Here is a 23529-nt window from a genome sequence, read left to right as displayed (position 1 = left end):
TTAAATATTAGGGCTCTTGTGTCTTACAATATTTTAACGGTTCTATGGGGTTTTTTTTTTGGAACACTAAAATTAAGTTTTAAATAGATGTAATTTAATCGCAGTGAGTGACGGGAAGTCAGCTCTAGTATGTGATAGGTACAATGACTATTGTGTCATAAAATATAAGCCTTTCATTTGTACGGGTTTTTAAAACCTACAAAACTTCGATGAGATATGTCTGGGACTATCTGCTTGAAGTTTTATTCTAGTTCATATAAGTCTTAGCAAGAGACGTCTTGCTCGGATATTGAACTGGTTTGTTCTGAATATGGTAATTCAGTAATCATCTATTAACTAGATCAAAATCATAGCCTATTCTAAATTGAAGGAACATATGGTATACAGTTTTTTTTAATAAAGCAAATTAAACTTCAGTAACTTAAGAAGAAGTGTTAAGATAATCATAACAGGTTAGAGATTAACTTAGCTTAAACTTAATAAAATAATGTACACTGAGAGCAATTAAGAATAAAATGAAGTATCTTAAAGACAGACAGTATAAAAATTCATATAAAACATGCCAACTAAAGTAACTAGTTACAATGAAATTTAAGTTTTTAAAATCCTAGGAATACATAAATGTGTGCCCAGATCAAACAACATGATCTGAGAAAGTAAAAATGTCTAATACAACTTATGTTTGAAGTCTGCAATTTGGTAAAATGGGAAAATGTATCCTGGCCAGGAAAATACATTTATATCTTTATTTAGTTTTTTTTCCCTTTACCAATAAACAGTCAAATGTATTGGTTTACGCTCATGAGCTCAAAAGTAACAAACTAAAATTATCTAAGAAATCTTGACATAAGTTTATGTCATGTGTCTAAAGTAATTTGTAATGTTTCATGTGAATGCCTAATTCTTACGTATGCAATTGTGTGCTCTACATTTGGTGAATTTTACTACTTAACTGTATTTAAACATTCAGTAAGTGCAATGTTTTAACATTTGAGCATGTACTGATCTAAACAACTGCATGTGAGAACTCAGGTCAAACAGGTCACGGTGCTGCACTATTTTTAGTACCAGTGTGTGAATTGAGTGATGTCTCTGTGTTAAAGCATGTGACGGAAGCCGAAGCTAGCTACAAGAATCATTCTTTAAGATCAAAAGCGCTAAATTTGAAAACTTTTTTTTTCTTTTAGAAATCTGATCAGTATCTAATATTGTATGTTTCATTTGTTTTTGAAACCATTATGTGACAGTAACATTTGTTTTTTCTGTCTCCTCAGTCAAGTAGAAATGCGAGCTGACTGCTATTTGTACAGTTACATTATGTTTGCAGATAAGATATTTCTTATATTTCATTGATTATTTCTACTAGAATTTTTCCTTAAAGCAAGAAGTATGTGATATGTACACTAACACACATTATGTGTGCATTTAATTAGAACTGACAGTACTTAAAAGATCAGTGGTATAATTTTAGACCATCGCTAGTGTAATGACTTAGTATACAGATTGCTTAGAATGTAAAAACAAAACACGGATTACTATTGTTGTTCATATGTGACTACGTTATCCTTCATAGCCTAATATGAACACTGATACCTTACTGGAACATTTTTTACTAGCCACAGAGTGGCTCATTCCTGTTTTGGGATTTTGTTGAATTTTTATGTTCTGTGTTTAGTTTGTATGTTCTCTCCAGATAAGTTTTCTGGGTTTTGCCTTATTCATTTGTCATTGTTCTTGTATCTGTGAGCACAGCTGCTCAGGTGTAGCTTGTGAACTTTATAGTCTGTTTTGTATCATTTGTGGGTTAAGTCAATTTTCCAATTATGACCTCATAGCCTCTACGGGTGCCTTGTATATAACGATAAATCCATGCTGCAACGGAGTTTGGGCGGACCTAATTTGCCCTTCCAGCCGTGGCGGCCACAGGTGAAGACTAGTACCTTGCAGGCACCGGTGGACCACTATGGGGATATAATATAATATTATTATTTTATGTATAAGGTGCCACAAGTGGTTTACAGCACCTCAAAGGGCCCAGTCTAGGGCTTCAGACTAAGTAGAGCTGTTGAAAAATCACTACCAATCACAGCTTGACCGTTAGTTGTAATACAGCTTCCTAGCAAACATTGATACTTGAAATTATGTCATAGCCTATATTGACAACTGTGGTATGCAATCTCTTGATTAATTGGTTTATAACTATGCTAGTGGATTAATCTTTTTCCATAGTGTGAATAATGCCCAAGTTTCATAATTATTTTCTCCTTTATATTTGTATGGTTAATTACACGCTAATTGTTTAAAAAAAAAAAATATATATATATATGTTTCTTAAGTGTTTTGTTTGCTCCATGGGCGAACCATTGTGCAAACAAACAGGGGATATATGTAATAAATATATTTTTAGTTTTATAATGACATAACTGCTGCTGTGCAGTTTTCAATGTTTTATTTTGTTATACAATAACCATGCGCATTCAAATAATGGTTATTTACATAACACCAACGGGAAAAAATAATGTCTAAGTGTTATTTAATAAGTATATATGCCTTGATAAGATTCCTTGTTTAGGGCTTATCATGTGTGAGACATTATTGATTATATGTTATTAAATGTTTTATAGATAAAATCCAAAATATGTAAATTATGAAGTTAAATCTACAAAATAGTCAGACAGAAAAGATTTGCCTTATGCTACCTCATAGAAACATCTAGACTGCTATTGGGGATAAGACAGTAAGTATTTGCACTGTACAGAGACAATTATTAAAAGTTATTCAGTAACAATAGTATCCATTATGAAATGGAAGATGGATTCTCTGCTGATATAAGGATTGCAGAAGTATTTTACATAAAATCTATTGTGTGAAACATTATCCTATGGTCAAAAGGTAGTTTTATATGTACTAAAGAAATATTGTCTTATTTCAGAGCAACTATTGGTAAGTGTGGGGAATTGTGACCTGTTCACAGACTACACCTCAGGACAATAGTGTGTGTGCTCACATATAGGGCAAGCCAGAACCCAAATTTGGGTCTCCGTCAAAACAGATGGAAGGTAGAATGGAGAACCACACACAGTAAGTGGAATTCTTATTTAGGGTCTGAGAAGATCTGAGATAAGACCCAGTACTGTAGCACATTGGAACTCCATGCTCTAAATAAAAATAAAAAATACATGTAGAAAAGGCAGAAAAGGCTGTCCAATCCTGGAGCGTGGGTGTGAGCGTTGGATATTCGGTTCAAGTTTCCTGGTATTACCAATAGCTTCTCTAGTCTGTGTTTATTGCACATAGCTAGGGTTACTGACGTAGATAATGTTACACAAAATTAGATTTACTATAGATATAGATTAAATTGCTATAGTTTGAGAATTTACATTGTCTCAATCACACTAAGTGATTATAAGTACAATGGCCTTATTGTCTCTGGAGTGCAACATACTACTGACATTAAATTAAATGAAAAACATCTTTGATTAAGAAAAGCACAATAACTATTCGATATTATAAGTGAATTCACGTTTTAAGGTTCAATGAAGAGAAAAGTAATTTAAAGCTAATAACACTGGTTTAATGTGTATAATAGTCTAAGATATTAGTCGACAGTCTATTTATCATATTCGTATTGTTCCTACATACTGATAATATTACTAATATCCATTGATTGACTATATAATTGATACAATGATGAAAAGATAGAGTGATAATTAACAATTTTCTTTTCACTTACACTTAGCTGAACATATGGTATCCATAAGAAAGATGATCATTTATAGAGATAATTCTATATTTTTGAGACCGATAGTTATACATATTAAGGGATGAAGCTGATTCTACATAAAGAATAATGCATGGGTTTATTCTAAGTAAGATTCTTAGTAAGATTCTAATAAAATGGTTTATGAATCAAGACAATAGGTTACACGATTATTAATGCATTGTGCTCCAAGATTACAGAAGTTTCTCTGAGTACTTCAAACTGATCATCCGGATCCAGAGATGTCACCTGTATCTAAAGAAGTCCTGTCAACTATAAATCTTCATTTGTGGGAAAAACAGGAGGAACTGTTAGGATGGGACAAAGTTATATTTTCACACAAGTTGAAGATTTCAAATTAATAAACAATATATATATATTCAGTATATGTATCCAAGGACTTATCCATGTGACATATTGTAATTGCAAGCTACTATCACCTGTTCCTGTCAATCAAAGACCAATCAACAAGCTATTATGAGGATCACCAGTTGTTCCTGTCCATCGAAGAGATCGTGAAGTGAATGTATAGCTTAAATGTATAATTACAACAAGTTTACGTCAGAGAGCCGATTAGAACTGCTGACCAATACTAAATATGTTCTTCCATATATGTAATGATTTAAATAAAGGTAGTTAGCATGATCACCATATATGAAAGCACCCCCATACTATTGTGGCCAAAAATAGATAGTAAAAAGTATAAATTGTATGATATGACGACAGCAAAGGGGGAAGTGCTGGGGGCCCGCCCCTCACACTATCCTCACACTACACATGCTTTTGGAGGCTGTGCTGTCCTGTTCTGTCTGTCCGGAATTAAGCAATATTGTATAATATATTATTTTGGATAAATATGTAATTACGTGTCATTTATTTATCCTCGAACTTAACAGTGGATTTATTCCCAACTTATCACAGCCCATAGTCACAACCACACTGGGAAACAGAAAGAAAGGGAGGGCTTACAAATCAGAACAGGAGTTGAAAAGGGTAAGAACCAAATAGTTGAGAGCCAATTCCTCCATAGTGCTAAATCCTGGTGTCATAAAAATAAAAGAAAAATTTCCAGTTGAAAATAAATGTACACATTACTGTCATAAATATTTTCTACTTTTTTTTTGAGTTTTTCTCTCTCTCTTTTTCCAATTTTTTCTCCTTCCCCTACTCTTCTGTTCCAGAAACCTCAGAGAGCCACCAAGCCCCTCCCCCGGGTCTTGCAAGATCGCACACTGTCCTCACGGCCCACAAATGGGTAAATACCAATACAATGGGTTAATGATCTATTGTTATGTCCTTTCCTCATCCACAGCAACAGCAGTTGGCGATAGACAACTTCTGGTGTATCCTCCTGAGGCAGGACATAAGGTATCTCAGGACGGATTGCGGTTGCGCCTGAACAAGAGGGGGGAGGGGGGGGGGATCTGGGACACATTAGTAACCATAAACCCACAAATCATAGAAAAATAGTTTGAAAGATCTGTCGCACTCCCAGCAGAGAAATACCCTTTGTGTATATGCGGTACCCCATAAAGCGAGTAGTCAATATATATATTTTTCCAGTAAATCTTGAACAAAGTCCCAGTAACTTTAAGCATTGCTCCTAATGTTACCCAGGGCAACCACAGCCACCATCTTGTGGAAAGCAGTCCAAGTAATGCACAAAGCATTCCCCTTCTACAAAGAATGAAAAGGGTTGTAAAACGCATTTACATATAAATAGGTGCAATCACAATACCCATGTCTTCACAGACAGATGTGGATAATAAAGAAGGAGAAACAGGCCTGATTACAGCCTTTGACATGGGTATGACTGACACAAGAGATCATGTGATTTAGAATATTAGACCTGCTGAGGGGGCGACAGATATAGTGACGTAAGAAACCTGGTGATGCCAGCCTGACCAATGTCGTACTGCAGTGTGCAATTAAACCCTATTACTTGAGCACTTCATACTTGTCTACACAGTGTAGTTGCCATAGCACTACTGGTAAACAAAACTAAGAATGTGGTGTTGGGGTGTGTTTTAACTGTTTATGCTCCTCATATAGTCTGGACACTCCTAAAATTCTGCCTAAACATGTGAAAAATATTCATCAGCCAAGTCCACTAAATGGGAACTTGCATTGATGTTACCAGTAAAATGGGTAATATTGTAATCCCAGCAACACTCCTACCAGGTGTGCCCTCCAAGGCACAAAGGGTGGAGTGGTGCTGAGGTTGCTGGAATGGTGGAGTTTAGGGGGAGCCGAGACGAATATGATTGCATGACATGTTTGAATCAGACCTTTGCAGCATGCCCCCAAAGGGTGGTAACAACCCATTGGAAGAGGAAAATCATTTTCTTTCCACAACACAGAGAGGGGAAAATTGTACACTGGCTATACCGTAATAGATGGAAAAGGCATAGTAGAGGCTGAACCCATTGGACGTCTCACTCAGCAACAGCAGTCTAATTAGTAGTACTGCGGGCTGAGAGAAAAACAGCCAATATTCATGCCGACTCCAAGTACGTTTTTTGGGGTAATACAGAAGATCTTAGGCCCTATGGCGCCTCAGATGTTTTGTTTCAGTAACTGGCACTCCAGTGGCGCAAGCGTTGTAAGTTTAAAAGACTCCTGACAGTCACATAGCTGCCGGACAGAGTGGCTGTTATCAAGTGTAAAGCCCACATCTTCAATAAGGATTCAGTGTCACTTGATAATGGACATGCTGGCAAGGCAGCTGGGTGAGCCAAGCGCTCTGCGGATAATGTTTGTGTTCCCCCTGTAAATGTCAGTGTATTCACATAGAAATACAAGATTTGTGTCCCCTGCAGGAGAAGCAGTCTGGAAGCCGAAGGGATGTGGACAGGAATAGAAAGATGGACAAGGAAAACCAGTGACTCTGAGAACATGCCAAACTGTCAGGACAGAGATAGCCCATGGCCTGACTTGTCTTGACAGGGAAGGTACGTGGAAAAATTAGTCCGAAATTACTGGTGTGCCCACAGACAGGTAAGACGACAGGATCATGCCTTACTTGTCTGGGGGAAAGAAACTGCAACGGCTGTTCCCACAGAGCCATCTCCACATCCCTCCTCCAGCAGGATCCTCTGCAGGTAATACAAAATTGGCTTTGTACAGTCCACTCTAGAAGCATTCTAGTTATTTATTTATTTATTATTTTTTTTATATATATATATATGTGTTGACGTTTGTGTGTATAGATATGGCAGCCCAGAAGCACCCTTGAGTATGCAAGTATATATATATGAAAGGTTTAAGTCATGTGTGAACCTTTAGGGACTGATGGTACACCCCATAATCTCTTTTTGTAGTAGTAGAATCACTCTCAGAACTCCACCTCATTTGTCCCCAATCGAAACATTGCTTGGCGGGCAGCCACAGGTTATGGTAATCCCACAAGGAGATCCTAGACCACAAATGCAAGTGATGTATCCACACCTGGAAAACTGCAGCAAAAGGACTTTGTTGACACCTGTTGTGAACTGTCATAACCATGAACCAGGAGATGTTGTTGTTTCCCCTGCTTTGCCATATACAGGTTGCTTGATAGACCTTTGGAAAGAACCACCCCAAATCTTGTTGACCAGCACTACCTCAATAACAAAGTCGCAGAAGAGAGAGATTCGGGTACGTTCGTCCTACTGCCAAAGGAACAAAAAGCCAGAAGGTCCTTACACTCGAGGGCGAAAGAAAGAAATCGCTAAGAGGCACCATTTCGGGAGGACTGGAGAGCAGCTAAGGTCAAGCAACCTGTACAAGCTACAAAAGGGACTGTGACACACCCCACTGGTAACAGGTTGGAAGGATCACTAACAAAATCTTTTCCTTTCTCAGTTTTCTCTATTGTTGTGGGTCCTATTCTTGTCTCCCCCCCCCCCCCACTATCCGTTCTTATCTTCAAAATCAAGGATACCGCCGCCACACTGCTGCCAGGCATTGGACGGACGATACAGAGTTCTGAGAGTGTGTTACCCGTCCCAGTTTAGGTCCAGGTAGAATCTATAAACTTGACACATTACCCAGGACCGGATGTTTGATAGTGATAATACCATCATACTTAAAAGCATACCAAAAAGAGAGACAACAAAGAGTTCAAGGGTCTGTTGTCACAAACAATACCTACCAAAGGATGCCATATCTGAAAAACAATTGTATATAGTGTAACCACCCCTGTTTTTATTTTTATCCCAAAATTGTACATTATCCTTCGTGACCCTGAGTAGATTGTTCGATAAATGCGGCCCATCGTTTATCCGTGATCCTGGATCGGCCAAGATCAGATGGTTTACTCCCCTTATATGTTTATTTCATGGATCCCAATTTCTTTGTTAGGATTATGAATTTCTGTATTGTCGTATAGAATGTTTTGTATTGTAACAGTTTTATATTTACTGTTAAAGGGTGGACTGTGGAAGTCTAGTTGTACACACGCCATTTTAGGATAGTATGGCCGCCATTTTGGTTCGCAGAGTTGCGCAAATAAAGTTTCCATACCCGAGTATGTGTGACAAAGTGGACCAGAAGAGTAGCCATACTATCACACATAAATTCATAAATACATACTGACACTAAGTAAAATGTAGTTAAAGGTTTAGAACGCCACACATAGCTTAGTTAGCCCTGCATACATCTGTCTGTATCATGTTTAGTACCGTTCCGTTCCGTTTCTTATGCGTAGTATTCCGGTCATTGCGAATATTTCGCAATAGACACGGCCCGATAGTTATGGACATAATCAATATTCCAGAGACAGTTTCTGTTGAAAGTATGTAACAAAGGAATCTGGATGAAACTGGTTCTTATCACTGCTGACGCCGAAACCATCAAACAAAGGACTCTTAAAGTTCACTCCCCTGCACCTAGTCAAACCAGTTGTATCATCTTACCCCCCAATCACAGTGGACCTGACATACGATCTCTGACCAATGGGAATGGCCTTTGACCTCCCCCTTCTGACCCTATAAGATAGGTGACCCAGGGCTGCCCGGTCACTTCGGCACATCTACCTTTCCCTGACTTTCCACCGGGCTATAGTTCATCCCTGAACGATAGCGAGCTCTGACCGGACTGCGCTTCGCATATTTGATGAGACGGTAACGGTTGCATTAACGGTATTTATCCTTATTGTATTGTTGGCTGATTGTGTCTTGTATCTGTTTCCTTCCCCCTAGCAGAGCCTGACATAGATATTCATTGTTAGTCTATTGTATTACCTGTTAAACCTGTATTTTCTATTCCTGTAACCCCCTTTTGTCCATTAGGGACTTAAATACAACCTTTTTACGGAGTTCTTATCTCCATACTTCTATACTGTGGTTTGTGTCTGTTATTCGCATTTAGCGACAAAGATATATTACGAACACTGTCCATAAAGGTATATTCGCAGATTAGAGACAAATTACTGCGAAGGGATCTCTTATTAAGGTATTGGTTCTTGGGTGTATAATACACAATAAAGGTACGCTACGCTGTGCTACGTTTTGTTCGCACGTAGTTAGGTATAAAGGGTACGCAGGTTACGGACACAATACGTAACCGGCGCTTTTCACTTATTGTTTCTTTGGTCATATTCTATCGCTATTAACAGTACAGACATCAGCAGGAGTAATGCTCAGACAGGCCGTGGTGTTTCCGGTACTGAGATAGTCTGGTCTGCTAACAGGAAGGCATCTAACTGCTGATACAATTATTATATACTTATATAGTGGCAGCATGTCCCACAGTACAGTGCAGAGCAGATGTAGTCCCTGATACACAGAGCTTACAGTCTAACAGCCCCTTCTTCCATCAGACACATCATTATGGCACCCATTCTTAAGAAACATTCTCTGTACTCAGACTTTCTAGCAAACTATCATTACACCATTCTATTGCCTCCTCATTTCCTCCACACTCCTTGGAAGTATTGTCTACTGCCCCCACCCCATACCACCACTATACCCGGCATCTCTGTTCCTGACCCTATAGAGAGAACAGGGTCAGTAGGGTGAGATGTAACATCTAGGGCACCCATGAACCTTGCACCGACCCTGGACCCAGTACCAGTCACAGTATCTTCACTTCTAATTTACATGCAGAATGCACAGGGATCAATTGTAAACAAAGATCATTATACACAATTAATGTTAGTTGTTGTTCCTCTGAGTCATTCTAGTAACACATGTATCTATTTATCTCTGCATTATTGGGAATATATTCTGTACATTGCATTTCTTGGTTTATAGAACAACCAGTGTTCTCATAGACTGTACCTGGCAGATAAAGCCTCACTGAGCTGTCATTTCTGTTGTGCACGTCAAAGTACTTACTGTATTATTCATATATACTTTATCATCCTGTACAGGCTGCAGATTACAGTACATGGAGCAGATGACCGAGAAATACCGTGTTATTAATCATCATGATAAAAGATTAGGGCAAGGTCTGAATATGAAGAAAGACTACACCAGTCTTCTACTGATCAAGAAACATCGGGATGAGGATGAGAGACAACATGAGATAATGGCTTCAGGACAGAGACATCTACAGGTTATGGCAGACAGATCATCAGATACGTATTCCCCAATCACTATATCGGCTCTGTTTGACCCTGATGATGATGGAATTATTTCCAGGACTGTGGTGTTACAGGGACCTGCCGGGATAGGAAAGACTATGACCTCCCAGAAGATCATGCTGGACTGGGCCTCCGGGGATCTGTATAAGGACCAGTTCCAGCTTGTGTTCTACATAAGCTGTAGAGAAGTCAACACCATCACTGTTAACATAAGCCTGGCTGGGTATTTATCCAAATATTGTGACTGTCCTCCTGATCTGTTGGAATCAGTCTTCCTTACTTCTAAAGAAATACTTTTTATTGTTGATGGTTTGGATGAATTCAAATGGTCACCAATGAATCGCACTGAGGGTTGTAAAGATCCATTTCAGGAGGTCTCACAAGAAATCCTTCTACAGAGTTTGTGTAAGAAGACCCTGCTCAGAGACAGCTCCGTCATCCTCACCACAAGACCACTCTCACTGGTGCAGCTGGTGGACTCTGTTAAATGTCTTCGATATGTGGAGATTCTGGGCTTTACAGGGGAGGACCGTGAGGAATATTTCTATCGTTTTTTTGACACCAGAGAACAAGCAGATCTGGCTCTCAGTGCAATAAAGGACAATGACTATGTGTACACCATGTGTGTTATCCCTGTAATATGCTGGATTGTATGTACTGTAATGAGACCGCTAATAAAACAGGGATTATCTGTGATTAAATGCAAGACAGCCACATCCATTTACCTGCTGTACCTGAAGAGTTTAATAAAGCATCATGGAAGGGACTCGGCCCGGCCTATAAGCACATGTATACAGAAGCTGTGTGCTTTGGCCAAGGAAGGAGTTTGGGACCAGAGAATTCTATTTGAAGAATCAGATCTTGTAAGACATGGGCTCTCTATGTCAGAGCTGGAGTCTGTGTTTCTGAGTGAGAACATCTTCTATAGGGACGATGACACCCGCACCTGCTACAGCTTCATCCATCTGAGTGTGCAGGAGTTCTTTGCTGCTCTATACTATGTCCTGGATGATACATCTGAAAAGCGATATTTCCCCAACTTCCTGAACTGGTTTATGAGGAATATACTCAAAACTAAAGTGAAACATTTACTGACAGCATCAGAACATCGCCCACATCTAAAACTAACTGTAAGATTCTTATTTGGTCTTTCTAATGAAGCACAGATTGAGGAGACTCAGAGAGTCATTGGCTGTGATCTTTACTTGACAGAAAAACCTGTCTTGGAGGAATGGCTGAAGAGAGAGTCACCATACAACCATAATGAGAGACTGAGCTGCCGTAATGAGACGCTGAGCTGCCTGTATGAGACACAGGATGAGGACTTTGTGAGGAGAATGATGTCTCACTTTCCTGCAATATACATTACAGGCCGTGGTTATACAGAAGGGAGTGAGAACATTGATTCCCGGGCTGTGGCCTACTGCTTGGAGAGAAGTACAATACAGCATAAAGTCTCCTTTAGTGGCTATACAATAGGACAGAAGGCTCGGAGTGCTCTATCTAATGCACTGTATAAGTGTTCACAGCTTTGGTACGTATTTCACACATTACTAAGAATTTGTGAGTGTGTATATGTGTGTCTATGTGTGTGTGTGTGTGCGTGCATGTCTATGTGTGTGTGTGCATGTCTATGTGTGTGTGTGTGTGTGTGCGTGCATGTCTATGAGTGTGTGCATGTCTATGTGTGTGTGTGTGTGTGTGTGTGTGCATGTCTGTGTGTGTGTGTGTGCATGTCTCTCTGTGTGTGTGTGTGTGTGTGTGTGTGTGTGTGTGTGTTTATGTATGACCTGCAGATGTTCTGGTAGCAAATCAAAGGTTTAAGCCTAATTTAATTTTTGTTATGTAACTTTACTTTGTACACTGAGAGGACACGGTAGGGAATGACACATTCACTGACAGTTAGTCAGGTTTGGATGACAGTTGGTAGCAGTTGGTGTGACTCCCCTATTTGAACTCTGGTCTGGGCTGACACCCCACCTCTGCAGCCACCGCTGGCTGGAGATCTTTAGCAGCATCACTCAATAAAATGAGAATTGGCAGAATACAAGAACAATGGGGGTTATTCTAGTTCACTCTTTCTGACAAAATCCTTCTTAGATGGACAAAACCATGTGCACTGCAGGGGGGCAGATGTAAAATGTGCAATGAGAATTAGATTTGGGTGAGTTATTTTGTTTCTGTGCAGGGTGAATACTGGCTGCTTTCTTTTTTACACTGCAATATAGATCTCACTTTGAAGTAAAACCCCACTCAAATCTAATTCTCTCTGCACAAGTTACATCTTCCCCACCTGCAGTGCATATGGTTTTGTCCATCTAAGAAGGATTTTGTCAGAAAGAGTGAACTAGAATACGGCCCAATATCATTTTCCTACATGCATTCCTTCTAACACGGACCCCACTTAGCATGTACCGCATGCCATGCTGGAAGCAGCATGGGCCCCATAGTAGCTGCACCGGTGGTAGTTACACAGTGTGATATGTTATCTGGGTATATGCCTTATGCTCTCAGTACTTACAGTAAGTGCTGTGTCTGTGTTCTGTGCAGGGGGAGCTGTGGGCCCTGGAAGCAGCATGGGCCCCATAGTAGATGCACCGGTGGTAGTTACACAGTGTGATATGGTATCTGGGTATATGCCTTATGCTCTCATTACTTACAGTAAGTGCTGTGTCTGTGTTCTGTGCAGGGGGAGCTGTGGGCCCTGGAAGCAGCATGGGCCCCATAGTAGCTGCACCGGTGGTAGTTACACAGTGTGATATGTTATCTGGGTATATGCCTTATGCTCTCAGTACTTACAGTAAGTGCTGTGTCTGTGTTCTGTGCAGGGGGAGCTGTGGGCCCTGGAAGCAGCATGGGCCCCATAGTAGATGCACCGGTGGTAGTTACACAGTGTGATATGGTATCTGGGTATATGCCTTATGCTCTCATTACTTACAGTAAGTGCTGTGTCTGTGTTCTGTGCAGGGGGAGCTGTGGGCCCTGGAAGCAGCATGGGCCCCATAGTAGCTGCACCGGTGGTAGTTACACAGTGTGATATGTTAGCTGGGTATATGCCTTATGCTTTCAGTACTTACAGTAAGCGCTGTGTCTGTGTTCTGTGCAGGAGGAGCTGTGGGCCCTGGAAGCAGCATGGGCCCCATAGTAGCTGCACCGGTGGTAGTTACACAGTGTGATATGTTATCTGGGTATATGCCTTATGCTCTCATTACTTACAGTAAGCGCTGTGTCTGTGTTCTGTGCAGGGGGAGCTGCGGGCCCTGGAAGCAGCATGGGCCCCATAGTAGCTGCACCGGTGGTAGTTATACAGTGTGATATGTTCTCTGGGTATATGCCTTATGCTCTCATTACTTACAGTAAGCGCTGTGTCTGTGTTCTGTGCAGGGGGAGCTGTGGGCCCTGGAAGCAGCATGGGCCCCATAGTAGCTGCACCGGTGGTAGTTACACAGTGTGATATGTTAGCTGGGTATATGCCTTATGCTCTCATTACTTACAGTAAGCGCTGTGTCTGTGTTCTGTGCAGGGGGAGCTGTGGGCCCTGGAAGCAGCATGGGCCCCATAGTAATTGCACCAGTGGTAGTTACACAGTGTGATATGTTATCTGGGTATATGCCTTATGCTCTCATTACTTACAGTAAGTGCTGTGTCTGTGTTCTGTGCAGGGGGAGCTGTGGGCCCTGGAAGCAGCATGGGCCCCATAGTAGCTGCACCGGTGGTAGTTACACAGTGTGATATGTTATCTGGGTATATGCCTTATGCTCTCATTACTTACAGTAAGCGATGTGTCTGTGTTCTGTGCAGGGGGAGCTGCGGGCCCTGGAAGCAGCATGGGCCCCATAGTAGCTGCACCGGTGGTAGTTACACAGTGTGATATGTTATCTGGGTATATGCCTTATAATCTCATTACTTACAGTAAGTGCTGTGTCTGTGTTCTGTGCAGGGGGAGCTGCGGGCCCTGGAAGCAGCATGAGCCCCATAGTATCTGCACCGGTGGTAGTTACACAGTGTGATATATTATCTGGGTATATGCCTTATGCTCTCATTACTTACAGTAAGTGCTGTGTCTGTGTTCTGTGCAGGAGGAGCTGTGGGCCCTGGAAGCAGCATGGGCCCCTTAGTAGCTGCACCGGTGGTAGTTACACAGTGTGATATGTTATCTGGGTATATGCCTTATGCTCTCAGTACTTACAGTAATCGCTGTGTCTGTGTTCTGTGCAGGGGGAGCTGTGGGCCCTGGAAGCAGCATGGGCCCCATAGTAGCTGCACCGGTGGTAGTTACACAGTGTGATATGTTATCTGGGTATATGCCTTATGCTCTCAGTACTTACAGTAAGCGCTGTGTCTGTGTTCTGTGCAGGAGGAGCTGTGGGCCCTGGAAGCAGCATGGGCCCCATAGTAGCTGCACCGGTGGTAGTTACACAGTGTGATATGTTATCTGGGTATATGCCTTATGCTCTCAGTACTTACAGTAAGCGCTGTGTCTGTGTTCTGTGCAGGGGGAGCTGTGGGCCCTGGAAGCAGTATGGGCCCCATAGTAGCTGCACCGGTGGTAGTTACACAGTGTGATATGTTATCTGGGTATATGCCTTATGCTCTCAGTACTTACAGTAAGCGCTGTGTCTGTGTTCTGTGCAGGGGGAGCTGTGGGCCCTGGAAGCAGTATGGGCCCCATAGTAGCTGCACCGGTGGTAGTTACACAGTGTGATATGTTATCTGGGTATATGCCTTATGCTCTCATTACTTACAGTAAGTGCTGTGTCTGTGTTCTGTGCAGGGGGAGCTGTGGGCCCTGGAAGCAGCATGGGCCCCATAGTAGCTGCACCGGTGGTAGTTACACAGTGTGATATGTTAGCTGGGTATATGCCTTATGCTCTCAGTACTTACAGTAAGTGCTGTGTCTGTGTTCTGTGCAGGTGGAGCAGTGGGCCCTGGAAGCAGCATGGGCCCCATAGTAGCTGCACCGGTGATAGTTACACAGTGTGATATGTTATCTGGGTATATGCCTTATGCTCTCAGTACTTACAGTAAGTGCTGTGTCTGTGTTCTGTGCAGGGGGAGCTGCGGGCCCTGGAAGCAGCATGGGCCCCATAGGAGCTGCACCGGTGGTAGTTACACAGTGTGATATGTTATCTGGGTATATGCCTTATGCTCTCAGTACTTACAGTAAGTGCTGTGTCTGTGTTCTGTGCAGGTGGAGCTGTGGGCACTGGAAGCAGCATGGGCCCCATAGTAGCTGCACCGGTGGTAGTTACACAGTGTGATATGTTATCTGGGTATATGCCTTATGCTCTCATTACTTACAGTAAGCGCTGTGTCTGTGTTCTGTGCAGGGGGAGCTGCGGGTGCTGGAAGCAGCATGGGCCCCATAGTAGCTGCACCGGTGGTAGTTGCACAGTGTGATATGTTATCTGGGTATATGCCTTATGCTCTCATAAACCTCTGAGCGTCTGATGCTCCCGCCATTCTTTTAACCCTAACAGACTAAGGAACCCACCATTGAAACCGCCCCTCCCTTTTCCCTTCACCTGGAATAATCAAACTGAGTCATTTATTTTGGCGAATTAAAGGTCACATTTATTAATCAGATTACAAATATAATCTTACTCGCTTAGGTGGCAAAGATAGCACTGCGGTCCACCAGCCCTCCAACGTAACTGAATCAAGCCGCCCGGGGAGGGGGGCCCCTTCTCGCAACTGAAACCTGTACCCGCCCGGGGCCCCCCAATTGCCCCCCTCGACGCCAGGCCTTGGATCTTGCACCCCCTCTTCTGGGGTGCCTCCGTTTCCTGGCGCCAAACTTTGGCTGGCCCGCAGTACTTCCGCCTCTGTTAAGACAATCTCTGCTGTATCTAGCACCGCCCAGGGTCCCCCAATTGCCCCCTCCGGTGCCAGGCCTTGGATCTTGCACCCCCTCTTCTGGGGTGCCTCCGTTTCCTGGCGCCAAACTTTGGCTGGCCCGCAGTACTTCCGTTTCTGTTAAGACTATCTCTGCTGTAACTAGATGCTGTTTGGATGTTGCTCCTTCTTCGTCCAAGGGTGGGTGGGTGGGACAATCCTTCCTGCGTGCCCTCTTGCTCTCTCTGATCCTCCCCCATACCTGTCCTGTCCTTAAGTATGGGTCTACTCCCATGGGGAGGCGCCTATTACCTGCTTCTCTTTCCTTCCCCCTATTCAGTTCCTGCTACCTCCCTGCCCCCATCCTGATAACAGCTAGACAATGGGAGCACATCATGGCCTTTGGTAGCCCAGACTTAATAGTTTATGGTCTCTCCTGGCTATTCGCCGTTCGCTCCTTTTAAACCTCTGAGCGTCTGATGCTCCCGCCATTCTTTTAACCCTAACAGACTAAGGAACCCACCATTGAAACCGCCCCTCCCTTTTCCCTTCACCTGGAATAATCAAACTGAGTCATTTATTTTGGCGAATTAAAGGTCACATTTATTAATCAGATTACAAATATAATCTTACTCGCTTAGGTGGCAAAGATAGCACTGCGGTCCACCAGCCCTCCAACGTAACTGAATCAAGCCGCCCGGGGAGGGGGGCCCCTTCTCGCAACTGAAACCTGTACCCGCCCGGGGCCCCCCAATTGCCCCCCTCGACGCCAGGCCTTGGATCTTGCACCCCCTCTTCTGGGGTGCCTCCGTTTCCTGGCGCCAAACTTTGGCTGGCCCGCAGTACTTCCGCCAACGCTAGGTTCCTAGAACCATAGCCCGCCACCTCACCGTGACCTTCCCTCGCCCTATTAATCTAGAACCTACATGTAACCATCTGCACGCTCGTCTCTGCTCCTGAACTGAACTGCTTCCCCACCGTATCTCACCCTTGGACCCTGTACTGGGAGTCCCCATTTTCCTCCTGTAAAGAAAACAGACCGCTGGAGACCCCTGTTCCTGAAGGGTGTTGCGAATGCCTCTCTGAGCATCACTGCCTTAACAAGCTCTTTGCATGCGCCCTTTACTGCCGCCATGAGCTGCAGCTTCTCCCTGACACAGGCGCTAACGAGTCTTTCACCAGCTTGTTCACGCCATCTTGACAACCTTCCATAAATGCGGTGGACATGTTAAACCTTGCAGCTGCGCATGTGATGCCGCTTCCCTAAAGGCTTCCAACTTTCCCCTTGAGTAGGCATCCGCTCTGATGTTATCTACCCCTGGGACGTGCTTGGCGCGAAAGTTAATGTTGTGCCGCAGGAAAACCAATACCAAATGCCTTATCAGGTTGATCGCTAGTGGGGAGAAGGCACTCTGCCTGTTGACTGCTTGAACCACCCCCATGTTGTCACACCAGAAGGTTATTTCCTTGTTGGCTAACCTGTTACCCCACAACTCCAACACCACTCTGATCGGGAACAGCTCTAGCGGCAGCATGTTCCTTGTCAGCCCTGCTCCGACCCAGCTCTGCGGCCACTGGGATGCGCACCATTCCCCCACGAGATATGCCCCAAAACCACAAGACCCTGCTGCATTGGTGTACAGCTGCAGCCTCAGGCGGTGCCGGAGAGATGCGAATACCATTAAATTCCCTTAGAAATGTTTCCCACATCAACATGCCTTCTCTGATTTCTGTTGTCAGCTTAATCGGATGATGCGGCTTTCTTACCCCTGCTGTGGCCCTTTCCAGTTGTCGGCAGCAGGGCAGGCGACAGGGGGGGGGGGTCACTTGTACCGGGTCTCAAGCTTGTGAGGGACCCCAAGGTTCTGAGGGACTCGGGGGCTATAAGCATGGCTGTGTCAGTGCAGTGCCTAGCAATGGTTTAAAAGGCACCTGCCTGGATTCCTGGGTACTTGACTGGAACCTCACTCCGATATTAGTGAATATTAATTCTATTTCCTTTGTAACAATAAAAAACATGTTTAATATGCATAATACTAAAAATGTTCGGTACTTGTTTCCTAGCACGGCCACAACGATTTAGATCGTTGTGGTCGTAAGATAAAAAATCGGATCGATCGCATCGCATGCGATTTGGTCGCATACGATGCGACCGATCCGACCGACCGATTTTTCACCCGATTTTTTTTTTTTTTCACCTGATTATTTTCAATTGCCCCCCCAAATGTTACTAAGTGGGCTAGACCCCACGATAGACGTCAACCCGAAGCGTGGCGAGCGCAGCGAGCCCGCGAGGGGCGGCGGTGCGCGTCCTCCGACCTTTTCATTCCCCTACTATCCACTAGGGCGTGGAGTGAGAATAGAATAGTGTGGCGAGCGCAGCGAGCCACCGAGCCCGAAGCGTGGCGAGCACAGCGAGCCCCGCGAGGGGACGCGTCTAACTTCACAGGTATACGCGTCCCCTCGCGGGGCTCGCTGCGCTCGCCACGCTTCGGGCTCGGTGGCTCGCTGCGCTCGCCACACTATTCTATTCTCACTCCACGCCCTAGTGGATAGTAGGGGAATGAAAAGGTCGGAGGACGCGCACCGCCGCCCCTCGCGGGCTCGCTGCGCTCGCCACGCTTCGGGTTGACGTCTATCGTGGGGTCATGGCGGGCACATAAAAAATGTGAAATGGGTCATATTGGCCCATTTCACCTTTTTTAACATTTTTCCCTATGTGAGATGGACTTAATCAAGTCCATCTCATCTTGTGCCATTATAATGGCACAAGACCGACAAGATCCTCCCGATTTCAATGTTAAAAGATTTTTTAACATTGAAGTCTATGGAAAAATCGGGTCAATCGGTCGGTCGCATCGCGGCCGATTTTAATTGGTCGCGACCGACCGATTGACCCGATTTCTGTCAATCAAAGGGAAAAAATTGTAAAAAATCGGCCACATCGTGAGGATCGTGTCCCTTAATTAAGAGCCACGATCACTCACGATTGTGGCCGTTCTAGGAAACAAGTACCAAATGTTCTGCTCAAGGGGGCGGGGTATTGGGCCCCCTAGATATATCAGTGTACCAGGCCCCAAGATTTCTGTTGCCAGCCCTGGTCGGCAGAAGATTCTGCTCATTGGGATAACCCTGCATGTGAAATTCAGTGACCCCAGCAATGATTGGAGATGTTTTAGTGTAATCTTGTCTGCTCTGGCATGCTCCCCAGTCTGCCTCATAATGCCAGCAACCTTGTCCTCTGGTAACCTACACAGCCTGTCGGTGGTATCTATTTCTATTCCCAGATACGGCAGTTTGTTCATAGGCCCCTCTGTTTTCTCCGTTGCTATGGGAACCCCAAAAGTGTGGAACAGCGCCTACATGGATTTTAACAAACGCTCGCATGTGTCAGTGTTCGCCTGGCTGACCCTTAGAAAGTCCTCCAGATGGTGTGCAAATGTCCTGCAGCCTGTCCCCACCTCAACGCACCAGTGCAGGAACGTGCTGAATTTTTCAAAATTGGCGCCATCCATGGGTAAGCATAGATCCACATAATAACTGCCCTTGAACTTTAGTCCCATGAATCCGTGACTATATGGGTGAAGGGGGAGGAGCCTAAATGCTGATTCGATATCTTCCCCAATTGGGCCCGTACCCCGCAGCTGCGCACTATACTGAGCGCCTCTTGAAAAGACGGGTAAGCGACGCTGCACTGTTGCTTTTCCAAGGCATCGTTCACTGATTTTCCTGCTGGGAATGACAGGTGTTGGATGAGCCTGAATTTCCCATGACCTGGCCTTTCGGCATGCGCTTTGGACTCCCTGCGCTAACACGTCTCCGACTGACCGGCAGCTGCTCCGTGCCGCTGTCACTAATGCTTTCTTCGCTATGGCAATACAATACTTTATGCACATACAATGTATGGGCCATTGGAACCTGGTTATACCATCATTTTGCCACCACACTAGAACTCATTCCTGTCAAGAAAGAGTCCGTTTGCATACTACGCTTTCGGCATTGCCGTAGCTCAGCGTCCGTCAGGGTCATCAGCCTGCCCACCTCCTCCGATCATTAGGCATCTGCATGTGGAAGAGGAAGGGTTGCACTGCGAGGTGACATAAAGCATGTTAGTTTGTTCTGTGTGTAAATACGTTGCAGCATGCAGTCTCCCAAACCTGAGCAATAATCCTATAATGCCACCTCCATGCATTCTCCTTTTTCCCTTTCCTACCCTGCCTCTATCCGTATACAAGTGACTGAATAGCTACCCCCATGGAAATTTGTAACATCCCATGAAGCCCCGTTGGCCTTGGACATTTCACTAAGCTGTTTACCACCCATGTTACACAAAATGACTTTCATTTTACTGTGATTATTCTGCTTTGCTTATTCCTTTTCCGAATTTCCATCACATTCCGCCTAATTGGCAATCTAACGTGCACTGAGCGGTTACCTGTACTGTGCAGTTATGTGTGCACCCATTTATTTATTTATTTTTTAATGTATAATCTGTTAAAAGGGCCCATCTACTTTGCACCCAGCGTCAGCAGTATTACTTCCCCGCTAAGGCCAAGCATGTACCCCTTAAAAACTTAACTTACAAACTTAGTTGCTGTGAGAACTATGGTTCCACCCCTGTGCCCTAATTATATTCATTACTTCTTATACATTAATTGACTTAACAAAATTCTAAACAGCAACAGATTTTGTATACAGCAGCAGATTAACCCAGCGCTTTTCATGAAATAACAGTAAGTTTGGATCTGCCAAAGATATAAAAGTCTAATATGAAGTAAAATGCTTCTGCACAACCGTAATGAATTCACTTATTAATCTCCTGTACTACTGTTCTTATTGTACATACACGCATGTAACAATGAATTTACTAATTTGTATGTGACACCATATTATATTACTGACTGCAGCTTAATGTAACCTGTTACCATTTATCATTCCTCCAATCATCAACATCTTTGTAATACTGTCTATTATACCCCTATGATGCCTTGCACGCTGAAAATTGCACCACATAATGAATTTTCTTGCCTTATATTGCATTATATTAACTTCAAAAACAAAACCATGTGTTCCCATATTTGCATTCTGCCTATCTAAACTTATGCTTTGCCATATCCTGCACAATATTATATTATGTTACTTAAAACTATGTAATTCCCCTATACATGTGATCTGAAATAACTCAGCTCTGTAATCATTAGTGATGAGCGGGTCCGGATCTCCGAGATCCGGATCCGCACGGACGTCCTGAATCCGAATCCGGATCCAGGACGTCCGCGGACTCCCGCGCAGGCCCGGAGCCGAAATCGAGGCCCGACGTCACATTGGTGACGTCGGATTCTCGCGAGATCCGGATTACATAAAAGCCGGGACCCGCCGCCGCCATCTTCATTCTGTGGGGCGACGCAGAGCAGGCAGCAGTGCTGCCAGAGAGGGGGGTTTTATTTATTGCTCCGTGAGGGGGTTTGCTGGAGCGTTGTGTGTGTCACTGTGCTGCTTGCTGCTAAAGAGCTGCAAGTACAGAGGGGGTTTAATCATTTTTATTGTGCTGCTGGAGAGTGATTTTTTTTTCTATATTGCTGTAGCCTGCTCATCTGTAATTTGTGTCACTGCTGCTGCTACAGAATACTACAGACAGAGGGGGGTTTATTGTACTGCCGCAGAGGGGGTTTTCTTTCTATATTGCTATAGCCTGCTCATCTCTAATTGTGTCACTGCTGCTGCTAGCCTGCTACAGAATACTACAGACAGAGGGGGGTTTAATAATTTTTATTGTGCTGCCAGAGAGGGTTTTTGTGCTGCCTGGCTACCTGTTATATGGTTGTAAACACCTACCAGGCAGTCACCTCTGTTGTTGCCAGTGCCACTACCTTGTACCTACCTCTCAGAGTATATAAAAAAAAATAAAAAAAAAATTAAAAATATATAAAAATATAAAAAAAAATAATTAAGTTGTTGTTGTTGCTGACACCACTGGCTGCCGTTAGATATCGCAGACTCAGTAATTAAATTTTTAACTGTGGTTTGCTGACGCCACTTGTTGTGTTACCTACCAGTGTATCCACTTTTGTATCTTGCTGCTGTTGTCACTGGCTAGTGACAACAACCAGCTGATATCTGGGTATCCAGTTTGCTGCCACCGCTGCCGTTACATATATCGCAGTAAATAACTCCGGTTTGCTGACGCCACTTGTTGTGTTACCTACCAGTGTATCCACAAAATAAATATTGTATCTTGCTGCTGTTGTCACTGGCTAGTGACAACCAGCTGATATCTGGGTATCCAGTTTGCTGCCACCGCTGCCGTTACATATATCGCAGTAAATAACTCCGGTTTGCTGACGCCACTTGTTGTGTTACCTACCAGTGTAACTATCCACAAAATAAATATTGTATCTTGCTGCTGTTGTCACTGGCTATATATAGTCCACTGGTGCTGCACTGCTGCCTGCACTGAATCTGCCAGTCTGGTGGTCTGTGGTCTGGGGCTCACAGCCTAATAAATAATAATGCCCTATATCTTATCTAGTTACCTGTGTGGTCTGGGGCTTACTGGCTAATAAATAATTAAATATTGCCTGCCTAATAAATAATTAAATACTGCCGTATATCTCTACCTTTGTGATCTGGGGCTCACTGGCTATACTGCCGTATATACCATCTGGTCTGGGGCTCACTGGCTAATAAATAATTAAATACTGCCGTATATCTCTACCTTTGTGATCTGGGGCTCACTGGCTATACTGCCGTATATACCGTCTGGTCTGGGGCTCACTGCCTAATAAATAATTAAATACTGCCGTATATCTCTACCTTTGTGGTCTGGGGCTCACTGCCTAATACTGATGTATCTGTATAACTGCCTGCTGGTGCATACCCACTGACATATATTAATTGCACTCCAGTGGCGCTGTTCTGTGACATAACTCCGCTGCAGTGCCACTCTTACATGAGCCACGTGTTTGGGCCGCACACTTGTGTGGCTTAGCATAGTTATCCAGCTACCTCGGTGCAACCTTTTGTCCTAAAAACAATATTGTAAGGTGTGAGCTGTTCAGAATAGACTGTAAATGAGTGGAAATGAATGTTATTGAGGTTAATATAGCGTAGGAGCAAAAAAAACACCCAAATTCTGCGATTTTAGCAGTTTTTATGCTTTTTAACAAAAAAATCAGAACCCAAAACCCAAAAAATCCAAACACAAAACACTTAGGAGGTGTTTTGCCAAAACCCATTAGAACCCAAAACCTCAAGGTAATCAGAACCCAAAACCCAAAACCTGAAAAGTGGCCGGTGCACATCTCTAGTAATCATACATTTCATGTTTGTACGGCGCTGCAAAACACTTGTGGCGCCTTATAAATAATAC

General features: G+C 43.7%; 1 protein-coding gene across 2 annotated transcripts in view; it reads left to right on the top strand.

The window, feature by feature from the left end:
- Positions 1–23529, top strand: part of LOC146007443 (NACHT, LRR and PYD domains-containing protein 3-like) — a 253821-nt gene that overhangs the window by 99797 nt on the left and 130495 nt on the right. For both annotated transcript variants that reach the window (XM_083145793.1, XM_083145792.1), the window contains one exon: positions 10113–11859. In XM_083145793.1, coding sequence (XP_083001919.1) covers positions 10113–11859 — 1747 coding nt within the window. The remainder of the gene's footprint in view (positions 1–10112; positions 11860–23529) is intronic.

This window comes from Crinia signifera, chromosome 6, assembly GCF_055691185.1.
Source record: "Crinia signifera chromosome 6, ASM5569118v1, whole genome shotgun sequence".
Taxonomy (NCBI): domain Eukaryota; kingdom Metazoa; phylum Chordata; class Amphibia; order Anura; family Myobatrachidae; genus Crinia; species Crinia signifera.
Note: the sequence above shows the minus strand (reverse complement) of the source record. Positions and strands in the feature narration are given on the sequence as shown.